Source organism: Chiloscyllium punctatum, chromosome 38 (genome assembly GCF_047496795.1).
Source record: "Chiloscyllium punctatum isolate Juve2018m chromosome 38, sChiPun1.3, whole genome shotgun sequence".
NCBI classification, from domain to species: Eukaryota; Metazoa; Chordata; class Chondrichthyes; order Orectolobiformes; family Hemiscylliidae; genus Chiloscyllium; species Chiloscyllium punctatum.
The window spans coordinates 11,761,223-11,783,021 of record NC_092776.1 but is presented as its reverse complement, the minus strand read 5'-3'; the positions used below and the strand labels follow the sequence as shown (position 1 = coordinate 11,783,021).

The 21,799-nt window shown below is 45.5% G+C and overlaps 1 protein-coding gene across 3 annotated transcripts in view; it reads right to left on the bottom strand.

Moving 5' to 3' along the window:
- Positions 1–21,799, bottom strand: part of LOC140463341 (zinc finger matrin-type protein 4) — a 394,724-nt gene that overhangs the window by 234,350 nt on the left and 138,575 nt on the right. For all 3 annotated transcript variants that reach the window (XM_072557164.1, XM_072557166.1, XM_072557165.1), the window contains one exon: positions 5,457–5,660. In XM_072557164.1, the coding sequence (XP_072413265.1) occupies positions 5,457–5,660 (204 nt within the window). The remainder of the gene's footprint in view (positions 1–5,456; positions 5,661–21,799) is intronic.

Genomic DNA, 21,799 nt, shown 5'->3' with positions numbered 1-21,799 from the left:
AGAATATTCTCCACTTTTCATTGGACCCAGTGTAGCCTTTTGAGTCGCTGGGGATTGATAGTCAGCCTGACCATCTCTTACTATGCAAACAAAGTACAGTCCTTTGGGGTTGTCACACAGATTGGAAATGGTGGACATTCACATGTGGTCAGTGAGATGCTGCTCATGCAGCCACTGCTGCGCTCTGAGGTAAGTGCCAAGGGATTGGGGCTGGAACTTTCCGGGAGACCTGAATGGAAAAGAGTTGCCCAGTCTCACTGACCCTTCTTAGCTGTGCAATTCACTGTGTTGGACATGTCTGGGAATGTTAAAACGAGACTCAACGCTAACAACTACAGTAGCCTCAGTGTCAAAGCTTGGACATAGTGCAAACTGCAGATGCTGGAGGGCCATAGTGGATAAAGAATGGAGCTGGAAGGAAAGTCCTGTTGAAAGGTTCTGACCTGAAATGCTGACTCCCTTTCTCCTTTGATGCTGCTTGATCTGCTGTGCTTTATCCAGCGCCACTCTTTATCCACTCAGTGCCAAAGCTTCCATGCAAATGATGGGGTGAGATACAGCAGCATAACTTGGCAATGTAAGGAAAGGGAGGGCAGAACATGCAACAGAAATAAAGAAATCCTGTATCTACACTGTCTGAACCTTGATGAGCTTCTAGCCTGTAAGCCCTCCCAGATGTTGCGATATATCTTACACTCAGTATCCCTTCCATAAGAAGGAGGACTAGGCAGTTCAGCACCTCAAGCCTACTTCATCATTCAACACCATCAGGTTGATCTCACCTTGGCCTCAACTCCACTTTCCATAACCCATCAACTGGCACTAATTAAAAATCTGAGATCTCCTCCTTAAATTTACTCAGTGTATTGACATCCACTGCATTCTGGGGTCAAGACTTCCTCAGATTCATGATCCTTTGAGAGACATGATTCCTCCTTAGCTCTTAAATCTGCTACCCCATAGCCCTTAAATCGATGGTCTCTCATTCTAGATTTCCCCCACATGAGGAAACATCCTCTCCTTGCCTACTTTGGTCACTTTAGCATCGTATAGACCTCAATTAGAGAGAGAGAGAGAGAGAGAGAGAGAGAGAGAGAGAGAGAGAGCGAGAGAGCGAGAGAGCGAGAGAGAGAGAGAGAGAGAGAGACACACACACACACAGAGTGTGTGTGTGATTGGGTGTGCGAGTATGATGGACACACTCTATCAAGCCTGCACAGACACACTTACACACTGTCTCTCTCTCACACGCTCACACACACACACAACTATGGGGTGAATTTGCATTTGCAGATTTATATTTGGAAATGCATTCTATTTTGTTCAAAAAGCACACAATCTGCAGACAGACAATCCGTGGGACATTTATAAATTCCTACTTTGGAAACAGAACTAGTCTGACTCAAATTTGGGATACAGAAAGACTTTAACCTCACACCTTTAATGCATTGTCTGAGCTGAGATGGCACCTTTTTAAAATACTGATAAAACCTTATGTTATTCGGGACTGTGACTTGAAAGCAATTCTGGGATTTACATATTAATTCAAGGTTTGTGCGAAGATTTGTAGCTCGGGTGCTCGTTATTGTGGTTCTGTTCGCCGAGCTGGAAATTTGTGTTGCAGACGTTTCGTCCCCTGTCTAGGTGACATCCTCAGTGCTTGGGAGCCTCCTGTGAAGCGCTTCTGTGATGTTTCCTCCGGCATTTATAGTGATTTGTCTCTGCCGCTTCTGGTTGTCAGTTCCAGCTGTCTGCTGCAGTGGCCGGTATATTGGGTTGGCGCTCATCCACAGACTCAATCAACAAACACATCGACCTGGACCCAATATACCGACCACTGCAGCGGACAGCTGGAACTGACAACCGGAAGCGGCAGAGACAAACCACTATAAATGCCGGAGGAAACATCACAGAAGCGCTTCACAGGAGGCTCCCAAGCTCTGAGGATGTCACCTAGACAGGGGACGAAACGTTTGCAACACAAATTCCTAGCTTTACATATTAATCAACTGAAACCTGCAACTCATTCAAAGCGATTAAAGACTTAAGTTTGTTCAATACATCAGTTGTATGACACTCTGATCTTTTACGATAAAGTCTGTGTCCTATGATCCTGCCCCACTAGCTACCTAGCAAAGGAGCAGCACTCTGAAAACTTGTACTTTCAAATAAATCTGTAACCTGGTGTCGTGTGATTTTTAACTTAGTCCACCCCAGTCCAACACTGTCATTTCCACATCATCCTTCCACAGGTAAGGGGACCAAAACATTATACAGTTTTACCTTGAGAAGCACACTCATGACACCATCGCTATGTCATAGATCTGGCCTGCTAGTATTAGGGCAGCACTTTACTGGGCATCACATGAAACATGACATGCTATTGAAAATGTATTACTCTGAGTAACTCAAAAGTTTAATTCATCCAAACACTGATGTGCCTGCGATTGTAATGTCTATACACTAGTCAATTGTATTACATGAGCCTGTTGGATTTTTCAAAACCATATTATCCAGGCCCAGTTTCTTAGTCACATTGCCACATCAGCTAAAGATACTCTTCCGGGGACAAAACTCAGATCACTGGGTGTCCGTCATTCTACGTGTAAACTACCTGAATACTTTGATCAGATTCCAGTTTGTAACTCACTAGGTATCTGTTATTAAATATGTAAACCACACAAACACTTCAAAACAGATTCCAGTCTGTAACTCCTTCTTGGATATCTGTTGTTTGATATATAAACTACCTGAACCCTTCAATTCAATTCCAGTCTGTAATTCACTACCAGTTATCTGTTATTCTCTGTGAACCACCCCGAACCCCTCATTTAGATTCCAGTCTGTAACTCACTCCTTATCTCTCATTTATATATGCTAGGCTAAGCCCTCCACTGGTTCCAGTTTGTAAATCAATGTTATTCTATATGTACACATCCAAACACCTTGATTAAGCCCCAGCCTGTACCTCACTCACTGGTATTTGTTATTCCTTCAATTTACCAACACCATAAATTGTTAATACTTATTTCTCCTGTCCCATCAATACAAATCAGTCAACATGTAATGGCTGGAACATGAGTAATAAAAGCCTCTGTGCTGCAATGCTTGACTTGGTAGCATAAAGTTAGATTATACACTTATACCCATTAAATCAAATGTAGTACCTATGACGCTATTGAATTATTCCAAATGCTTGATTCCAGATTAGTCTAATAGATGGACTGCAGTTATGAAGGAATGGATTTGGTTCATTGTTATCCATCAGTAAGGGACAGTGACGAAGCTATTTCTGATGGTATTTTAATGCACATCCTGGCTTACGCCCAGGTGATAAAAAAGCCTTACATTTACATAGCATCTTTTTTTGCCTCAGCATATCGCAAAGGACTTTACAGCTAATGAAGGGTAGCAATTGTCTTTGTTTGTATACTGGTGGAATTCATTATAAACCACGATGACACATTAAGACCAAACTGATATCCACTCAAAGCAGGAAGAAGAGAACTTGCATTTACTTTGACAGTGCCCGTCATAACCTTACAGCATCACAAATTGGTTTGCAGCCAATGAACTGCTTTCTGAAGTGGATCCATTCTTGACATGTAGGAAGCATGGTAGCCAGCATGTGCACAGCAGGACATGACAATTATCTGATAATCTTTCACCCTGGGATATTCAGTCACGCATTGCAAACTTCCAACACTGTCCTTCAGGACCATGGCTCATAGGGCCTTAGTTTAACATTCACCCCAAAGCCAGTACCTCTGACAGTGCAGCATGATGGCAGTCCTGCCTTGGGAATGTCATCCCGATTTCAATGTTTATAAGCCTTGCTCAGGGTTTGAACACACCATCGTCTGACTCAGTGGTTATCCACTGAGCCACAGCTGATAGAGAGCATGAGGCTAGCATCTAGCAGCTGAAAGGCAAGCTTAACTATGATTAAGTATTGGTTTATTTACTTCATTGGCAGCAATAAACCAAAGCCAATATTATGACTGCATTCACAACCACTCAGCCTCAGACAACTGTTGTGTAAATCTTTAACCATGTTGCCACGCAGTCAATAGATTTTTGGAAAGGGTGAGGGACAAAAGACAACTAAATGGAGTTGAAATGAGGTTGAGTCATTCCTTTGAAGTAGATGCTGGGATAGTATCTCCCTTAGGCTGGGGAGTCTTAGACATGGAGTCACAGCTCAGAATAAAAGGGTCAGCCCTTTAGGATGGAGACAAGGGAGAAATGAGGGTTTGAGGGCCTGTATGGCCTACTCAAATTGCTTATGTTCTTGTCATCCAACAGAGAGCCCCCCCCCCCCTCCTCAGCAGCAGCATCACCAAGGAGGGAGATAGTGGCTGGTGCTGGAACACACAGGATCCAGGAGGGGCACAGGCCGCAGGACAGGAGGGTCTGTGCAGTGTTGTCGGGGGACGGAGGGGTAGTGTGGTCAATGGAGAATATGGATTAGAATCCAGGGCTCGCCCCCTCTCTCACACCCCCTCCCCCTGCCTGCCTTGATCAGGCACTGAGCATCTCTGACCCCCACCCTCAGTCACCCAGCTGGAGACTCTGGTTAACTGCCACAGAGAGGGTGCACCTGTGTTGACGTGGTCCTCGGGGTGACCTCACTGGGCACAGGGCAGGATGTTTAATCATGGGCCATCCTGCTCTGGTGTAGGGCGAAGGCACAGCATCCTCCTGCCTGCCTAAACACCCTCCCCATCACCCAAGCACTCCAGGTGGATGATAACATTCCCACCAATGGCCTCAGGAATCCCAACATTTAATCAAAGGCCTTTTCTGCTAATCCACCGGGCGCTGAAGGGCCTGTTCCTATGTTGTACGACTCTGTCCACCGGGTTTCAGATAAGCAGAGTTTTACAGTGGTTAGGATTTGAAATGGGAGAGTGGTGAAAGTGGATTCCAGGGGAGGTTTCAAAAGAGAGCCGGATATGTATTTGACAGGGATGAAGTTAAAGGGCTATGGAGGTAGCGCTGGAGAATGGGAGTAGTTGGGTACCTCTTTCGGGAGCCAATACAGACATGATGGGTCGAATGGCCGCTTCCTGTACTATAAAATTCTATGGTTGTGGGCAGTTGGGCGATTTTGCAGCAGTGGAGGGAGGTGGGAGATGAGGTCAAGCTGCATTTTGTCGGTAACTCATAGTGAGGCCTGAACAGTGCATGATGTCACAGAGAGCTGGCAATTTTTGGAAGAGGAAACCTACACTGTAACGTTTTGCTCAGTTTGGATTAATAAGCAGAAGAACTACCTTAAAGGAAGGAAAGAGAGGGAGCAAGATCAAACAGCAACTGTATAAATATTTGATGAAGTGAGAAAAAGAGAGAGAGGGAAAATCAAGTTTTGCTTCGTAAAATATTGAGGATGCTTCGGAGAATCTGGGACTTAAGCCAAAAGGAGAGTCTTAAGAAAAGCAAGCAGCCACATGTACCTCTGAGGGCTTCTGAATCCAGGGTCTCACCGAGCTGCTCCAAGAGTTTGGCTCTGGCTGCATTCTTCTTGTGTTTCTTGCCCTCATAGTGCTGCTGGGCCATCATCGGGTTGTTGAACCAGGCACTACACAGCTGGCAGAACTTCTCTGTGGTGGGTCCTGAGAAGATGGGAGCTACAGGTTGCAGCACGTCAGGAGGAGACTCTGGGATATAAAATAATAATTACAGGGTAAATATCATATCTACCAAAAAAAACCCCACAAAGAATGAGTACAGCTGTAAAACAGGCAATTCTGTCTCCTCCCATTCTATCCTACCCATCTCCGCCTTCCAAAATATCAATTCCCTTTCCTCTCGCTTGCAAGGAACTTGCATTTATCTAGCGCCCTTCACCTCTTTCCCCAATGACCATTCCTGGTGGCATTTGCCACCTTCACCAGCATGTGAGAGAGGGTCACTGCCACCAGTCCTCCTTTGTCTGGAGCTGATCTAGAGATTAGGGACAGAGGATGCGGCCCCATGGAATGTGAACAGAGGAGGCTCTTAGGTGGGAAGGTTTGTCACATGATAGCAATTAGTACAATTACAACTGGTGAGCCGGAATCACTAGAACCTTAACGAACTAGTCCAGGCACATCTGTTCCCTCTGAAAGCTAGAGGAGACCTCCCTTGGGGGAGTGTGTGCAAGATCGATGTAACATGAACATTAACCTTCAAGAATGTCCCAAAGCATTTCCCAAGCATTGTTTTACAGTCTGAAGTAGAGTCATAGTTGTAATGTCAGAAATGTGAAAGTCATTGCTTGCATAGCAAGCTCCCACAAACAGCAATGTTTTTGAGCACTTGTGTGTTGAGGGGTAACTATTGGGCAGGACAATGGGCAGAACTACAGTACTTTGAAATACTGATATGGGATCTTTTACCCCCCAACCTGAAATAGGATAGGCACAGTCCTGGTTTAACAGCTCAGCTGAAAGGCTGCTGAGAGTGAGGAGTTCCCTGAGTTTATTGATAAATGAAACCAGGAAGGGATTAGGAATCCTTCTTGATCTTTGATATTGTTAATATGGAAACTAGAATATTGTTACTGGATATGAATCTTTGGACCACAGACCTCCAACCTGGAGATCTGAGGCTGATGTTTCATGATGCAAAAGTCAGGAAAATCTCCTGTCCTGTTCTGACTGGAGGTTGGCTAACGTGGTGCCACTGTTTAAGAAGGGTGGTAAGGACAAGTCAAGGAACTATAGACCAGTGAGCCTGACATTGGTGGTGGGCAAGTTGTTGGAGGGAATCCTGAGGGACAGGATGTACATGTATTTGGAAAGGCAAGGACTGATTAGGGCTAGTCAACATGATTTTGTGCGTGGGAAATCATGTCTCACAAACTTGATTGAGTTTTTTGAGGAAGTAACAAAGAGGATTGATGAGGGCAGAGTGTTAGATGTGATCTATATGGAAGGCATTCAACAAGGTTCCCCATGGGAGATTGATTCGCAAGGTTAGATCTCACAGAATACATGGAGAACTACCCATTTGGATACAGAACTGGCTCAAAGGTAGAAGATGGAGTGTAGTGGTGTAAGTTAATTTTTCAGACTGGAGGGCTATGACCAGTGGAGTGCCACAAGGATCGGTGCTGGGTTCTCTACTTTTTGTCATTTACATAAATGATTTGGATAAGAGCATAAGAGATACAGTTAGTAAGTTTGCAGATGACATCAAAATTTGAGGTGTAGTGGACAGCGAAGAGGGTCACCTCAGATTACAACAGGAGCTTGATGGGCCAATGGGCTGAGAAGTGGCAGATGGAATTTAATTCAGATAAATGTGAGGTGATGCATTTTGGGAAAGCAAATCTTAGTAGGGCGTATATGGTAAGGTCCTAGGTAGTGTTGCTGAACAAAGAGACCTTGGAGTGCAGGTTCATAGCTCCTTGAAAGTGGAGTCGCAGGTAGATAGGATCGTGAAGAAGGCATTTGGTACGCTTTTGTTTATTGGTCAGAGTATTGAGTACAGGAGTTGGGAGTTCATGTTATGGCTGTACAGGACATTGGTTAGGCCACTGTTTGAGTATTGCGTGCAATTCTGGTCTCCTTCCTATCAGAAAGATGTTGTGAAACTTGAAAGAGTTCAGAAAAGATTTACAAGGATGTTGCCAGGGTTGGAGGGTTTGAGATATAGGGAGAGGCTGAACAGGCTGGAGCTGTTTTCCCTGGAGTGTCGGAGGCTGAGGGGTGACCTTATAGAGGTTTACAAAATTATGAGGGGCATGGATAGGGTAAACAGACAAAGTCTGTTCCCTGTGGTTGAGGAGTCCAGAACTTGAGGGCATAGGTTTCGGGTGAGAGGGGAAAGATATTAAACAGACCTAAGGGGCAACTTTTTCACGCAGAGGTTGGTACGTGTATGGAATGAGCTGCGAGAGGAAGTGGTGGAGGCTGGTACAATTGCAACATTTAAGAGGCATTTGGATGTGTATAAGAATAGGAAGGGTTTGGAGGGATATGGGCCGGGTGCTGGTAAGTGGGACTAGATTGAGTTGGGATATCTGGTTGGCATGGATGGGTTGGACCGAAGGGTCTGTTTCCATGCTGTACATCTCTATGACTCTATGCTGCATCAGGCGCACTGGAGCGTGGGAGGTTGAGGGGTAACCTTGTAAAGGTTTATAAAGTCAACAGGGGTAAAGTTAAGGTGTCTTCTCCATATATTGGGGGACTTTAAGACTATGGGGCATATTTGTAAGGTGAGAGGAGAAAGATTTTAAAAAGACATGGGAACAATTTTTTTTGCACAGAGACTGGTTCAGGTGTGGAATGAACTTCCTAAAGAAGTAGTGAGTGTGGGTACAGTTACAATATTTAAAAGACATTTGGATAACTACATGAATAGGCAAGATATGGGCCAGAAGCAGGCAGGTGGGACTAGTTTAGTTTGGAATTATGGTCGGCACGGACTGGTTGGACTGAAGGGTCTGTTTCCATGCTGTAAGGCTCTATGACTCCAATTCCTACTCAGCCACACATTGAGATGTAGTTTATCACTGTCACATGAACAGCTACCAGGACTTGTTCCCAGCAATCTCTTCCAACAATGAAATCAAAACAAGAAATGACAGCTTTACTTAAAATATCTGAGGGTATAGAGGTGGGGATTTATCATTTCTGAAACAGGGATTTCTGTTTTCCGGGAAGTGCATCCTATGCACGTAACTGAGTGAGGAAAAGGCCAATTGCATGAATTCTTAAGGAAAGTTGTCCCATCAGAATGTGTTTCTCTGCCGTCCATTGAACACAGGAGTACAGAGAGAGAGGAGAGAAAAATGTAAAGACTTTGCAGCCAAGTCACTACCACCGCTTCTTCAGTACTACCTGTCCCTCCACCTATCTTTGTGTTATCTGCAGACTTAGCCCTCACTTCCTTCATCCAGATCATTAATGCATAATTAAAGATGTGGTCCCAACATTGAAGGAATCAGAGCTGCTGAAAGTTGTTTGAGCTGGAAGAAGCACACGAGGGCAGATATGGAAACCAGAGTTATCGGTGCATTGTCCTGAGATATAAAAGGTAAAGTCGCCCTCGTCCTACCAGTTCACAGGGCTGCTCTCTCATTTGAGAGATGACTGGTGATGGTTTAACCTGAAACCTGAGGGTGAGGGGAGAGATTGAGAAGGAGAGTCCTTCATGGTAACTGCAACTGGTAGGAATTGAGCCCACGCTGTTGCCATCTTTCTGCATCGCAAACCAGCCAACTAAGATATAATACACAACAAACCAATTAAAACACAGCACCATTTTCTGATAAAGCAAAACAGAAAGGAATTACTTCATTTAAGAAGTAATTAGTTGAGTACTTGAAATGTTGCATCACACAGGGCTAAGGAGCAAGTGTTAGAAATTTGGATTAGATGACTGATGCAGACACGATGGGCTGAAGGGCCTCTTGTCATGTTGTAATAATTCAATGACACTACTGGACTGAAAATTAAAGATAAAAAGTATTGGAGTTTATTATCTGACAAATGGTGAAAGCAGGGACAACAGGAATATAGCAAATAATTCCAAACCTAATATTCCTTATATGAGTGTTATAGAGAGAGTAAAGTTTTTATTCATTCACAGGATGAGGGAGTCACTGGCCAAGACAGCATTTATTGCGTATCCTTAATTGCCCAGAGGGTAGTTAAGAGTCAACCACATCGCTGTGGGTCTGGAGTCGTATGTAGGCCAGACCAGTTTCCTTCCCTAACGGACATTTGTAAACCAGATTGGTTTTTTTTCACATCATTTGTGGTCATCATTAGACTCTTAATTTGAGGTTTTTATTGAAATTACATTGCACCATCCGCCTTGGCAGGATTCAAACCCCAGGACATGTTTCTGATTAACAGTTCAACAACAAGACCAGTCCCCCAGTCATAACGTAAAGAAAGATACTGTAAATTAGTTAATGATTTGACTCAATACAAGGTAGAGAGATAATAAAATGTATTTTCTTGATGTTGATCAACTAAATAGAAGCCATGAAACCAGCACTGTTGCTGACATTTATAAATAACAAATCAGAACTTCGTGAAATGTGATTTTTGAGAAATCTCTTCTTGAAACCAATGAGATCATTGATCTTCGCCAATTCTGTCCTGTCACACCTGACATGAATTTCATTGCACTACCCACAGTGGTGATCTATGCCTGTTAGCTGTCTGCACCTTAAATATGGCAATCCCTACATAATTCCCTCTGCCCCACTGCATCCTAAAGACATTTCTTCAAACTTAGCTTTCACCAAACTTAAATTTACCTGACCCAATATTGATTATAGAGTCATAGAGTCATAGATACGTACAGCATGGAATCAGACCCTTCGGTCCAACCCGTCCATGTCGAACAGATATCCCAACCCAATCTAGCCAACCTGCCAGCACCCAGCCCATATCGCTCCAAACCCTTTCTATTCATATACCCATCCAAATGCCTCTTAAATGTTGCAATTGTACCAGCCTCCACCACTTCCTCTAGCAGCTCATTCTATACACGTACCACCCTCTAAAGGTCTCTTTTATATCTTTCCCCCCTCACCCTAAACCTATGCCCTCCAGTTCTGGACTCCCCAACCCCAGGAAAAGACTTTGCCTATTTACCCTATCCATGCCCCTCATAATTTTGTAAACCTCTATAAGGTCAGCCCTCAGCCTCTGACGCTCCAGAATTAAACTCCATCTGCCACTTCTCAGCCCATTGGCCCATCTGGTCAAGATCCTGTTGTAATCTGAGGTAACCCTCTTCGCTGTCCACTCTACCTCCAATTTCTGTAAACTTACTAACTGTACCTCTTATGCTCTTATCCAAATAATTTATATAAATGACAAAAAGTAGAGGACTCAGCACCAATCCTTGTTTATGTGATGTGATGTCAAATTCTGTCTGATCAAGCTCAGCATGGGACATTTTTAGCATGTCAGCGGTGCTATGTGAATGCAAGTGCTTGGCCTGCCAGCTATATTCACACCATATATTAATGATCTGAATGTGGGAACTAAATGTGTTATCTCTAAATGTGTAGATGACACAAAGCTGGGTGGGAGGGTGAGCTGTGAGGAGGATGCAGAGATGCTTCAGTGTGATTTGGACAGACTGACTGAGTGGGCAAATACATGGCAGATGTAGTATAATGTGGATAAGGGTGAGGTCATTCACTTTGGTAGCAGAAAACAGGACTATTATCTGAATGGTGATAGATTGGGAAAGGGGAGATATAATGTGACCTGTGTGTCCTTGTGCACCAGTCACGGCAAGTAAGCACTTAGGTGCAGTAGGTGGTGAAGAAGGTAAATGATATGTTGCCTTCATAGCGAGAGGACAATAGATAATAGACAATAGACAATAGATGCAGGAGTAGGCCATTCAGCCCTTCAAGCCTGCACCGCCATTCAATATGATCATGGCTGATCATTCCCAATCAGTATCCTGTTCCAGCCTTATCTCCATAACCCTTGACTCCACAATCTTTAAGAGCTCTATCCAATTCTTTCTTAAATGAATCCAGAGACTGGGCCTCCACTGCCCTCTGGGGCAGAGCATTCCACACAGCCACCACTCTCTGGGTGAAGTAGTTTCTCCTCATCTCTGTCCTAAATGGTCTACCCCGTATTTTTAAGTTGTGTCCTCTGGTTCGGCACTCCCCCATCAGCGGAAATATGTTTCCTCCTGCCAGAGTGTCCAATCCTTTCATAATCCTATACGTTTCAATCAGATCCCCTCTCAGTCTTCTAATCTCAAGGGTATACAAGCCCAGTCGCTTCAGTCTTTCCGTGTAAGGCAATCCTGCCATTCCAGGAATTGACCTCGTGAACCTACGCTGCACTCCCTCAATAGCCAGAATGTCTTTCCTCAAATTTGGAGACCAGAACTGTACACAGTACTCCAGGTGTGGTCTCACCAGGGCCCTGTACAGCTGCAGAAGCACCTCTTTGCTTCTATACTCAATTCCTCTTGTTATGAAGGCCAGCATGCTATTAGCCTTCTTCACGACCTGCTGTACCTGCATGCTTGCCTTCATTGACTGGTGGACAAGAACACCCAGATCTCTCTGAACAGCCCCTTTACCTAATTTGATACCATTGAGGTAGTAATCTGCCTTCCTGTTCTTGCCACCAAAGTGGATAACCAGACATTTATCCACATTAAACTGCATCTGCCATGCATCTTCCCACTCACCCAACTTGTCCAGGTCACCTTGTAATCTCCTAACATCCTCATCACATTTCACCCTACCACCCAGCTTTGTATCATCAGCAAATTTGCTAATGTTATTGCTGATACCATCTTCTATATCATTTACATATATTTTAAAAAGCTGCGGTCCCAGCACGGATCCCTGCGGTACCCCACTGGTCACTGCCTGCCATTCCGAAATGGAGCCGTTAATCACTACCCTTTGTTTCATATTAGCCAACCAATTCTCTATCCAATCTAGTACTTTGCCCCCAATACCGTGCACCCTAATTTTACTCACTAACCTCTTGTGTGGGACTTTATGTATAGGATTTGTGTATAGGAGCAGGGCTGTCTTGCTGCAATTATACAGGGCCCTGTTGTTGTTAAGTTGGTGTTGTTACCCTCAATAGTAACCTTCACTAATGGCCATTTTCAGCCATTCCTTCCACAGAACACAGAACGCGGGCGGCACGGTGGCACAGTGGTTAGCACTGCTGCCTCACAGCGCCAGAGACCTGGGTTCAATTCAGTTGACTAACTGTGTGGAGTTTGCACGTCCTCCCCGTGTCTGCATGGGTTTCCTCCGGGTGCTCCGGTTTCCTCCCACAGTCCAAAGATGTGCAGGTCAGGTGAATTGGCCATGCTAAATTGCCCGTAGTGTTAGGTAAGGAGTAAATGTAGGGGTATGGGCGGGTTGTGCTTCGGTGGGGCGGTGTGGACTTGTTGGGCCGAAGGGCCTGTTTCCACACTGTAAGTAATCTAATCTAATCTAAAGAACGAATCGAGACAATGAAAGCCCTAGTTAAGGGTCATCTTCTCAATCGAATGAAGCACTTCTGGGGTTGGACAGGCCATCCACTGAGTCCAGAGCCTGGCAATGATTCAGAGGTGTACCCCTGACAGGAGGTCAGTGAGTATTGTACTCTGATTTTCGTTCCCCTATGACAGAGTTGTGGAGCTAAACTGACAAAATAAAAACTGAGGAAGGGTCACCGGACTCGAACTTTGATTTCTCTTCACAAATGCTGCCAGACCTATTGAGCTTTTCGAGCAACTTCTGCTTTTGTTTCTGATTTACAGCATCCACAGTTCTTTCGGTTTTTATTAAGCTAAACTGACAGCCCTGACAACTACTGGCCTTTGTTACTGTGGGACCTTCTAGAAGTCTCTGTAGACTGCCCCTACTTTGAAGCAGCTTTATGCTCACCTTTTACATCAAGAGATAAATGGAGGTGCAGCATCTATTTTACATCTCTATCACTCCTTCACCACAACAACTCCATTGGTTTTGGACACCCTCGCCTGTTCCACTCACTCCACCTCCCTTTCTGTCTTCAGCAGAAAAAAACACCACTCTTCCAAACCCTTTCAATTTTGGAAGAATCATTTTGGATTCTATTTCTCTCTGCACAGATGATGACAAATTTAATTCAGATTTCCAGCATCCTAAGTAGTTTGCTTTTATGTAAGCTTAGCAAGAACCTGCCATGTTTGAAATTTTAATTTTAATTTAAACAGAGCACGACAGTTAACTATCAGTCATCATTAACTGGTGTATATACCATGGCAACACCTCAATCAGAGCCCACTTGCCAATTATTTAGCGCTTTCCTCTCATATGGTAAAAATGTCATTTTTCCTTCACTTTGGTATTTCTTGTGAATTATACTCAAGATGAAATTCTTCAACAAAGTAGGCTTAACCTTGCCAGATGTTGGCTAAATGTCATTTTGTGGAGGGTTTCTCTCAATAAGGCCCAGCATGTTTTCTTGTAACATTGTCTCAAATGTGCTGCATTAACTATGTACCATGCCTCTCTCATCCAACGTGAGCTGAATTCTCACACTCACTTTAGGTGGACGTTCTCACAGCTGCCTGGTTATCCCAGGATTCCTAGCACCAGCGCCATCTTGGAACCCCAGGCTTGCACCAGTCGTTCTTTGGCAGTCTGGAGATAGCCTTCACTATGCATTGGTGATACAGCAGCCACAAAACAATGCTTCTAAAGGACACAGGTGGCCCAGCTGACATTTCCTCACACATATAACTGCACAATTCCAACCCAATCGCTGTTTGAGCATGAAGTCACACAGGTCACCTGCTCTCAGCTACTTGCCATCCTACAACCCCTCAGTCAGGGCTCCTCTTTCCCCGGTGTAGCCGAGCATCTTGTCATCATTCATTTTGAGACCATCACGTCCCTTAAAAATATGCCTTCTAGCTTTGAACTCCCTCACCTGAGGAAAAGACTCTTATCATTCACCTTATCTATGCCCCTCATGATTTTATAAACCTCAATAAGGTCACCCCTCAATCTCTTGTGCTCCAGTGAAAAAAGTCCCAGTTTTTCCATTCTACTTTTTTATCCCAGCCTCTCCATTCCCGACAATGTTTTGGCAAATCTTGTCTGAACCCTCTCCGATTTAATATTATCCTTCCTTGAGCAGAGTGAACAGAACTGCAAACAGTGTTCCAGAAGAGGGTTCACTAATGTCCTGTACAACCTCAACAAATTGTCTCAACTCCTGTACTCAAAGATGTGAGCAATGAAGGCCTTCTTAACCACCCTGTCTACCTGTGATGCAAATTTCAAAGAATGATGTACCTGTACCCTAAGGTTCAACAGTATGAGTCAGGGCCCTACATTAACTGTATAAGTCCTGTCCTTGTTTGTTTAACCAAAATGCAATATCTCACATTTATCCAAATCAAACTCCACTTGCCATGCCTCAGCTCATTGACCTGCATGGAAAGAGTTTGGGGGAGCGAAGCACTGGCGTCAGGTAGAGCAGTGATAATAGTAAAGTCTTGTCAATCAGAGACACAAGCTCTGGAGACATGGGTTTGAGCCCTGCTGTAGCTGGTGGAAAATAAATTTTCCCCCACTCATCATGTGGAGATTGACTACCTAAACAATGGTGATATTTTGAAAAACACCTCTTTCTCTATTCTGGCTCGTTCAGAGATTGCATAAAAAATTTTACATTCCTTCAATGTGATTAGACAAAACAATGAAGCCTACTTTCAGCAATGCACAGCGGTTTGTGGGAACAATCTCCCAGTGGCTTCTCTCCTTTGGCCTCTGATCCCCCCTACAGGGTGTTGAAAGTGATAAACTGAGTTGCCAGATAATCAGTTTCCATTCAGAGCCCGGACTGAAGAATGGTTGAATTTCCGACTGTCATCCTTCCCATTATAACAAAGTTACAGAGAGGGATGGAGATCTAAATGAGGCTGCTACAAAGAGCACCTTCAGTCATCCAACACTCAGGCTAATGATATGCCACTTGCTCTAGGTCTTTATGACTCATGTGTAATGAATACTACAGCACAATGACTATGTTATTGTCCTAATAATCCCGAGACCATGGCTGGGAGGCAACAAGTTCACATCTCACTCATTGCAACTAACTCAATTCATCGTTAAGTTAGAAGTTTGCATTGGTAATGGTTACCATGAATTACTAGCTTGCTGTCAGGTTAACTTTCACAGTTTGACCTATATTTAATTCCAGCTCCCTGGCAATGTGGCTGGCCAAGCTATTCTGCTGTCTTCAAGGAGATATCTCGTCATCATTTTCTCAAGACCGATTAGGGAGGTCTAGCAACGTCTACATCTGAATAAATATAAAAAAGCAACATCTTTGTTCCTAAATATAGATGCATCATTGGGTTAAGAGTGGTAATTGTAAGATGGTCAATTTGACCATGATTTGTAGCCTGCCTGCCCTTTGACCTGTGAACCGATAAACTACTTCTGACTCCCATTAACTACTCTCTCTGCCTGAGATCAGTCAAGCTTGGAAGCTGCTGATGTTATTGATCTTTGCCTTGAAGAACAGTGTGCTGGAAACGGTTCTAAACTTGTTAGAGGTGGGAGTACAACCATGCTATAGATTATATGACAAGTTCTCATATAGCCCATCACAGTCCGTCTCAGATAATCAGGGTTAATGGACCTGTGGAGATTTTACTTCAGGTTAGTTTGGTCAGCACAGCCGAAGGTTGGAATTGAGTAGCGTTTATTCTACCGCTGCCTGTATGTAACATGTTTTAAAATTCAGCATAACATTTACCAAATTCACTGTCATCTGGGTGACTGCTAGGTTTAATCTAAAAGTGGCTGCACTGTTTTATTGTTTCTTTTCCTCTACTTTTTCATGATGCTAGTTTGATCATTGATTCTTGAACGTTGCTTGACTGCTTAAGCCTATGGAGGGAACTAATGAGTCAAGTGACTGATTCCAGTCACAGAGAGAAGATTCCCCGTGAAATACAACATATATATAGAAAGTTCTGGAAGGCTTTAATATTTAAATAAATCAATTGAACTCAGAATTATCTCAGCATTACTCTGGGCTCGATAAGGTATACGGCAAATCAATCTGAATATAGCTGACTCAATCGATGTCATGAAAAATGAACAACCTGGTCATTTTTTACATAGTCAGGAGTCACACGATACCAGGTTACAGTCCAACAGATTTATTTGAAGTCACAAGCACTGCTCCAAAAGCTTGTCATTTCAAATAAACCTGTTGGGCTGTAACCTTGTGTTGTGTCACCTCTGACCTTATATCCCCCAGTTCAACACTGGCACCTCTTATTATTTCTTACATAGTTTGTGTGACCTTGATATGTGCAAATTGGCTGCAATATTTCCTACATTACAAGTGATTGCACTTTGAAAATTATTTAATTGGCTCAGCACCTGAGCCTTCCATAACCACACCTTCCCTTACCTTCCTCAACTGACATGCTCCCTGCCAGGTGTGTTTTGGAAAGGGAGGGATATATAATACAAGGAGGGCAGTTAGCCCATTACCTTCCCCTCCACGTGGCAGCACAGTGGCTCAGTGGTTAGCACCGCTGCCTCACAGCGCCAGGGACCCAGGTTCAATTCCTGCCTCGGGTGACTGTCTGTGTGGAGTTTTCACATTCTCCCTGTGTCTGCGTGGGTTTTCTCCAGGTGCTCTGGTTTCCTACCACAGTCCAAAGATGTGCAGGTTAGATGAATTGGCCAGGCTAAGTTGCCCGTAGTGTTCAGGAATGTGTAGGTTAGGGGCATTAGTTGGAGGAAATGCAGAGTAATAGGGTAGGAGAATGGGTCTGTGAAAGATACTCTTTGGAGGGTCGGTAGGAACCTGTTGGGCCTCATGGCCTGATTCCACACTGTAGGGATTTTATGATCCTATGATAAACCCAAAATACAGGGGGTGAGAGGGCACAGAAATGGCTACCATGTGTGCTTAAATAACTAAGTGGTAATTGAAATTGGTACAAGTTCAACTGACACCGTAAATACTCAAGATATAGCTTTTAGCACAGGTGAGCAGGAATCACAGAATCATAGAACTCCTACAGTGTGGGAGCAGGCCAATCAGCCCATCAAGTCCACACTGACTCTCCGAAGTGCATCCCACCCAGATGCATCCCCCTGCCTTATCCCTATAACCCTGCATTTCCCATAGTTAATCCACCCAACCTGCACATCTTCAGACTTGGATGGGAAGATTTTTTTAAACAGAAGTTTATAAAATGGCAGAAATGAAAGGGGGTCTTTGTGGGGGTCCCTGCAGGTCTCTACCCTCTTTACTTTCCACCAGCTTGTTCTGAAAAGAAATTACAGCCCTTCCCCACCTCCTCCCTCGGTATTCCAAATCTTCACCCACCCAATACCTGGGAACTACATTGGGCCAGGTTCCAGTGGAACTCCTCATGAACCTGTCTCATGGAATGGCAGTAAGTGAGGACTGCAGATGCTGGAAAAGCGCAACAGGTCAGGCAGCATCCAAGGAGCAGGAGAATCGACGTTTCGGGCATGAGCCCTTCTTCAGGAATGAGGAAAGTGTGTCCAGCAGGCTAAGATAAAAGGTAGGGAGGAGGGACTTGGGGGAGGGGAGTTGGGAATGCGATAGGTGGAAGGAGGTTAAGGTGAGGGTGATAGGTCAGAGTGGGGGTGGAGAGGGTCAGGAAGAAGATTGCAGGTTAGGAAGGTGGTACTGAGTTCAAGGGTTGAGACTGAGACAAGGTGGGGGGAGGGGAAATGAGGAAACTGGAGAAATCTGAGTTCATCCCTTGTGGTTGGAGGGTTCCTAGGTGGAAGATGAGGCGCTCTTCCTCCAACCATCGTGTTGCCATGGTCTGGCGATGGAGGAGTCCAAGGACCTGCATGTCCTTGGTGGAATGGGACGGGGTGGTTGGATTGGTTGGTCCATGTGTCCCAGAGGTGTTCTCTGAAACGTTCCGCAAGTAGGCGGCCTGTCTCCCCAATATATCGGGTGCAGCAGATGCAGTAAATTATATGTGTGGAGGTGCAGGTGAATTTGTGGCGGATATGGAAGGATCCCTTGGGGCCTTGGAGGGAAGTAAGGGGGGAGGTGTGGACGCAAGTTTTGCATTTTTTGTGGTTGCAGGGGAAGGTGCCAGGAGTGGAGGTTGGGTTGGTGGGGGGTGTGGACGTGACGAGGGAGTCACGGAGGGAGTGGTCTTTTCGGAACGCTGATAGGGGAGGGGAGGGAAATATATCCCTGGTGGTGGGGTCCGTTTGGAGGTGGCGGAAATGACAATGGATGATACGATGTATCTGGAGGTTGGTGGGGTGGTAGGTGAGGACCAGTGGGCTTCTGTCCTGGTGGCGATTGGAGCTCCAGCCCCACACCAGGTCCTAGCTCCCAGCCCTGCCATGTTTTCACCATCCCTCCAGAACTACCCCTCTCTGAGGATGAAAGATCAGTCCTCAGCAGAGACCTCACCTTCATCCCCCTACACTCTCGGATTAACGAGTTCAACACGTGGTGAGACATCGAACAATTCTTCCGCTGCCTTCGCCTCTGCGCCTACTTCTTCAACCAGGATTCTTGCCCACCCTCTGACGACCCCTTCTCCCGCCTCCAACACACCCCATCCACCTGGACACCCTGTGCTGGCCTCTTACCCGCCCTCGATCTCTTCATAGGCAAATGCTGCCGTGACATTAACCACCTCAACCTCTCCACCCCTCTCACCCACTCCAACCTCTCACCCTCTGAATGTGCAGCCCTCCACTCCCTCCGTTCCAACCCCAACCTCACCATCAAACTGGCAGACAAGGGAGGCGCGGTAGTAGTTTGGCGCACTGACCGCTGAGGCTAAACGCCAGCTCGCGGACACCTCCTCCTACTGCCCCCTTGACCATGACCCCACCTCCCACCATTAAACCATCATCTCCCAGACCATCCATAACCTCATCACCTCAGGGGATCTCCCATCCACCGCCTCCAACCTCATAGTCCCACAACCCCGCACCGCCCGTTTCTACCTCCTACCCAAAATCCACAAACCTGACTGCTCCGGCCGACCCATTGTCTAAACCTGCTCCTGCCCCACCGAACTCATCTCTGCATACCTCGACACGGTCCTGTCCCCCTTAGTCCAAGAACTCTCCACCTACGTTCGGGACACCAACCACGCCCTCCACCTGCCCCATGATTTTCGCTTCCCAGGTCCCCAACACCTTATCTTCACCATGGCCATCCAGTCCCTGTACACCTCCATCCCCCATCACGCAGGTCTCAAAGCCCTCCGCTTCTTCCTTTCCCGCCGACCCAACCAGTACCCTTCCACTGACACCCTCCTTCGACTGACTGAACTGGTCCTCACGCTGAACAACTTCTCTTTCCAATCCTCCCACTTCCTCCAAACTAAAGGAGTAACCATGGGCGCCCGCATGGGCCCCAGCTATGCCTGCCTCTTCGTAGGATATGTGGAACAGTCCATCTTCTGCAGCTACACTGGCACCAACCCCCCACCTTTTCCTCCGCAACATCGATGACTGTATCGGTGCTGCCTCATGCTCCCACGAGGAGGTTGAACAGTTCATCCACTTTACCAACACCTTCCATCCTGACCTCAAATTTACCTGGACTGTCTCATACTCCTCCCTCCCCTTCCTAGACCTCTCCATTTCTATCTTGGGGGACCAAATCAACACGGACATTTACTATAAACCGACCAACTCCCACAGCTACCTAGACTACACCTCCTCCCACCCTGCCCCCTGTAAAAACGCCATCCCATATTCCCAATTCCTTCGTCTCCGCCTCATCTGCTCTCAGGAGGACCAGTTCCAATACCGTACCACCCAGATGGCCTCCTTCTTCAAGGACATGCATGTCCTTGGACTCCTCCATCGCCAGACCATAGCAACACGACAGCTGGAGGAAGAGCGCCTCCTCTTCCGCCTAGGAACCCTCCAACCACAAGGGATGAACTCAGATTTCTCCAGTTTCCTCATTTCCCCTCCCCCCACCTTGTCTCAGTCCCAACCCTCAAACTTAGCACCACCTTCCTAACCTGCAATCTTCTTCCTGACCTCTCCGCCCCCACCCCCACTCTGGCCTATCACCTTCACCTTAACCTCCTTCCACCTATTGCATTCCCAATGCCCCTCCCCCAAGTCCCTCCTCCCTACCTTTTATCTTTGCCTGCTGGACACACTTCCCTCAATCCTGAAGAAGGGCTCATGCCCGAAACATCGATTCTCCTGCTCCTTGGATGCTGCCTGACCTGCTGCGCTTTTAATGGAATGGCAGTGCCTACTACAGCTCAAGGCCCAACCAGGGCTTTTGGAGCTCTTGGCCTACCAGAGGAGGTGCAAATCTTGCCAGTAAGCAACTTGGTGAACAGGAAATTGTGGCTATGGGCTGGGCTTTAATGAACAAGTCAGCTTCCCTGCTGGGGGACAGCACGGTCTACCCTGTCTTGTAATTTTCAGCCTGGTGTGTATGGGATCTGGGTCTTAGTCCACACCAACCCACACCCCAAGCACCTAGTTAATGCCAGGTGACCCCTGATCGTGATTGGTACCATCCATTTACAACATCTTCTCCGGCTCTGGCTATATTCCTGGTGGCCTGGAATCATAGAGTCACAGAGATGTACAACATGAAAACAGACCCTTCAGTCCAACTCGTCCATGCTGACCAAATATCCTAAATTAATCTAGTCCCATTTGCCAGCACTTGGCCCATATCCCTCCAAACCCTTCCTATTCATGCACCCACCCAGATGCCTTTTAAATGTTGTATTTCTACCAGCCTCCACTACTTCCTCTGGCAGCTCATTCCTTACAGGGACCACGGTTAAATGAGACCCAGCCATTAAAATCAGGCTTCTGGTTCATGGCATCTGGGTGTGTTACCAGTTTCTGGATATAGATTCCTGTAGCTCTCTTCCTACATCAACACCCATTATATTAGCAATTAAAATGGGGCCACATTCTCAATCTGGGACAGGACTGAATTGTTATGATTGAGATTTGGGAGTTTTCTAAATCCTACCACTTTACTAGTCAAAATATAAATTTAACGTTTTTACAAACAACGCCAACGATGTTTTTTTTTCTACAGTAGGTTTAGAATTTAAATCAAAATCTGCTGGGTTTGTTTCATAAATAAGAATATCATTGATTTATGGGAAAGCAGGATTTATTCAGTGTAGATATAAAGCTAATCATCACAGTTTGAAATCAGAATGGACAAATATTTACCTTTCTAAATACTACAACACACATATACACACACTCCAACTAAAGGGAAAAAAATAACTTGCTTTGCAGAGATTACATTTTTGCAAAAAACAC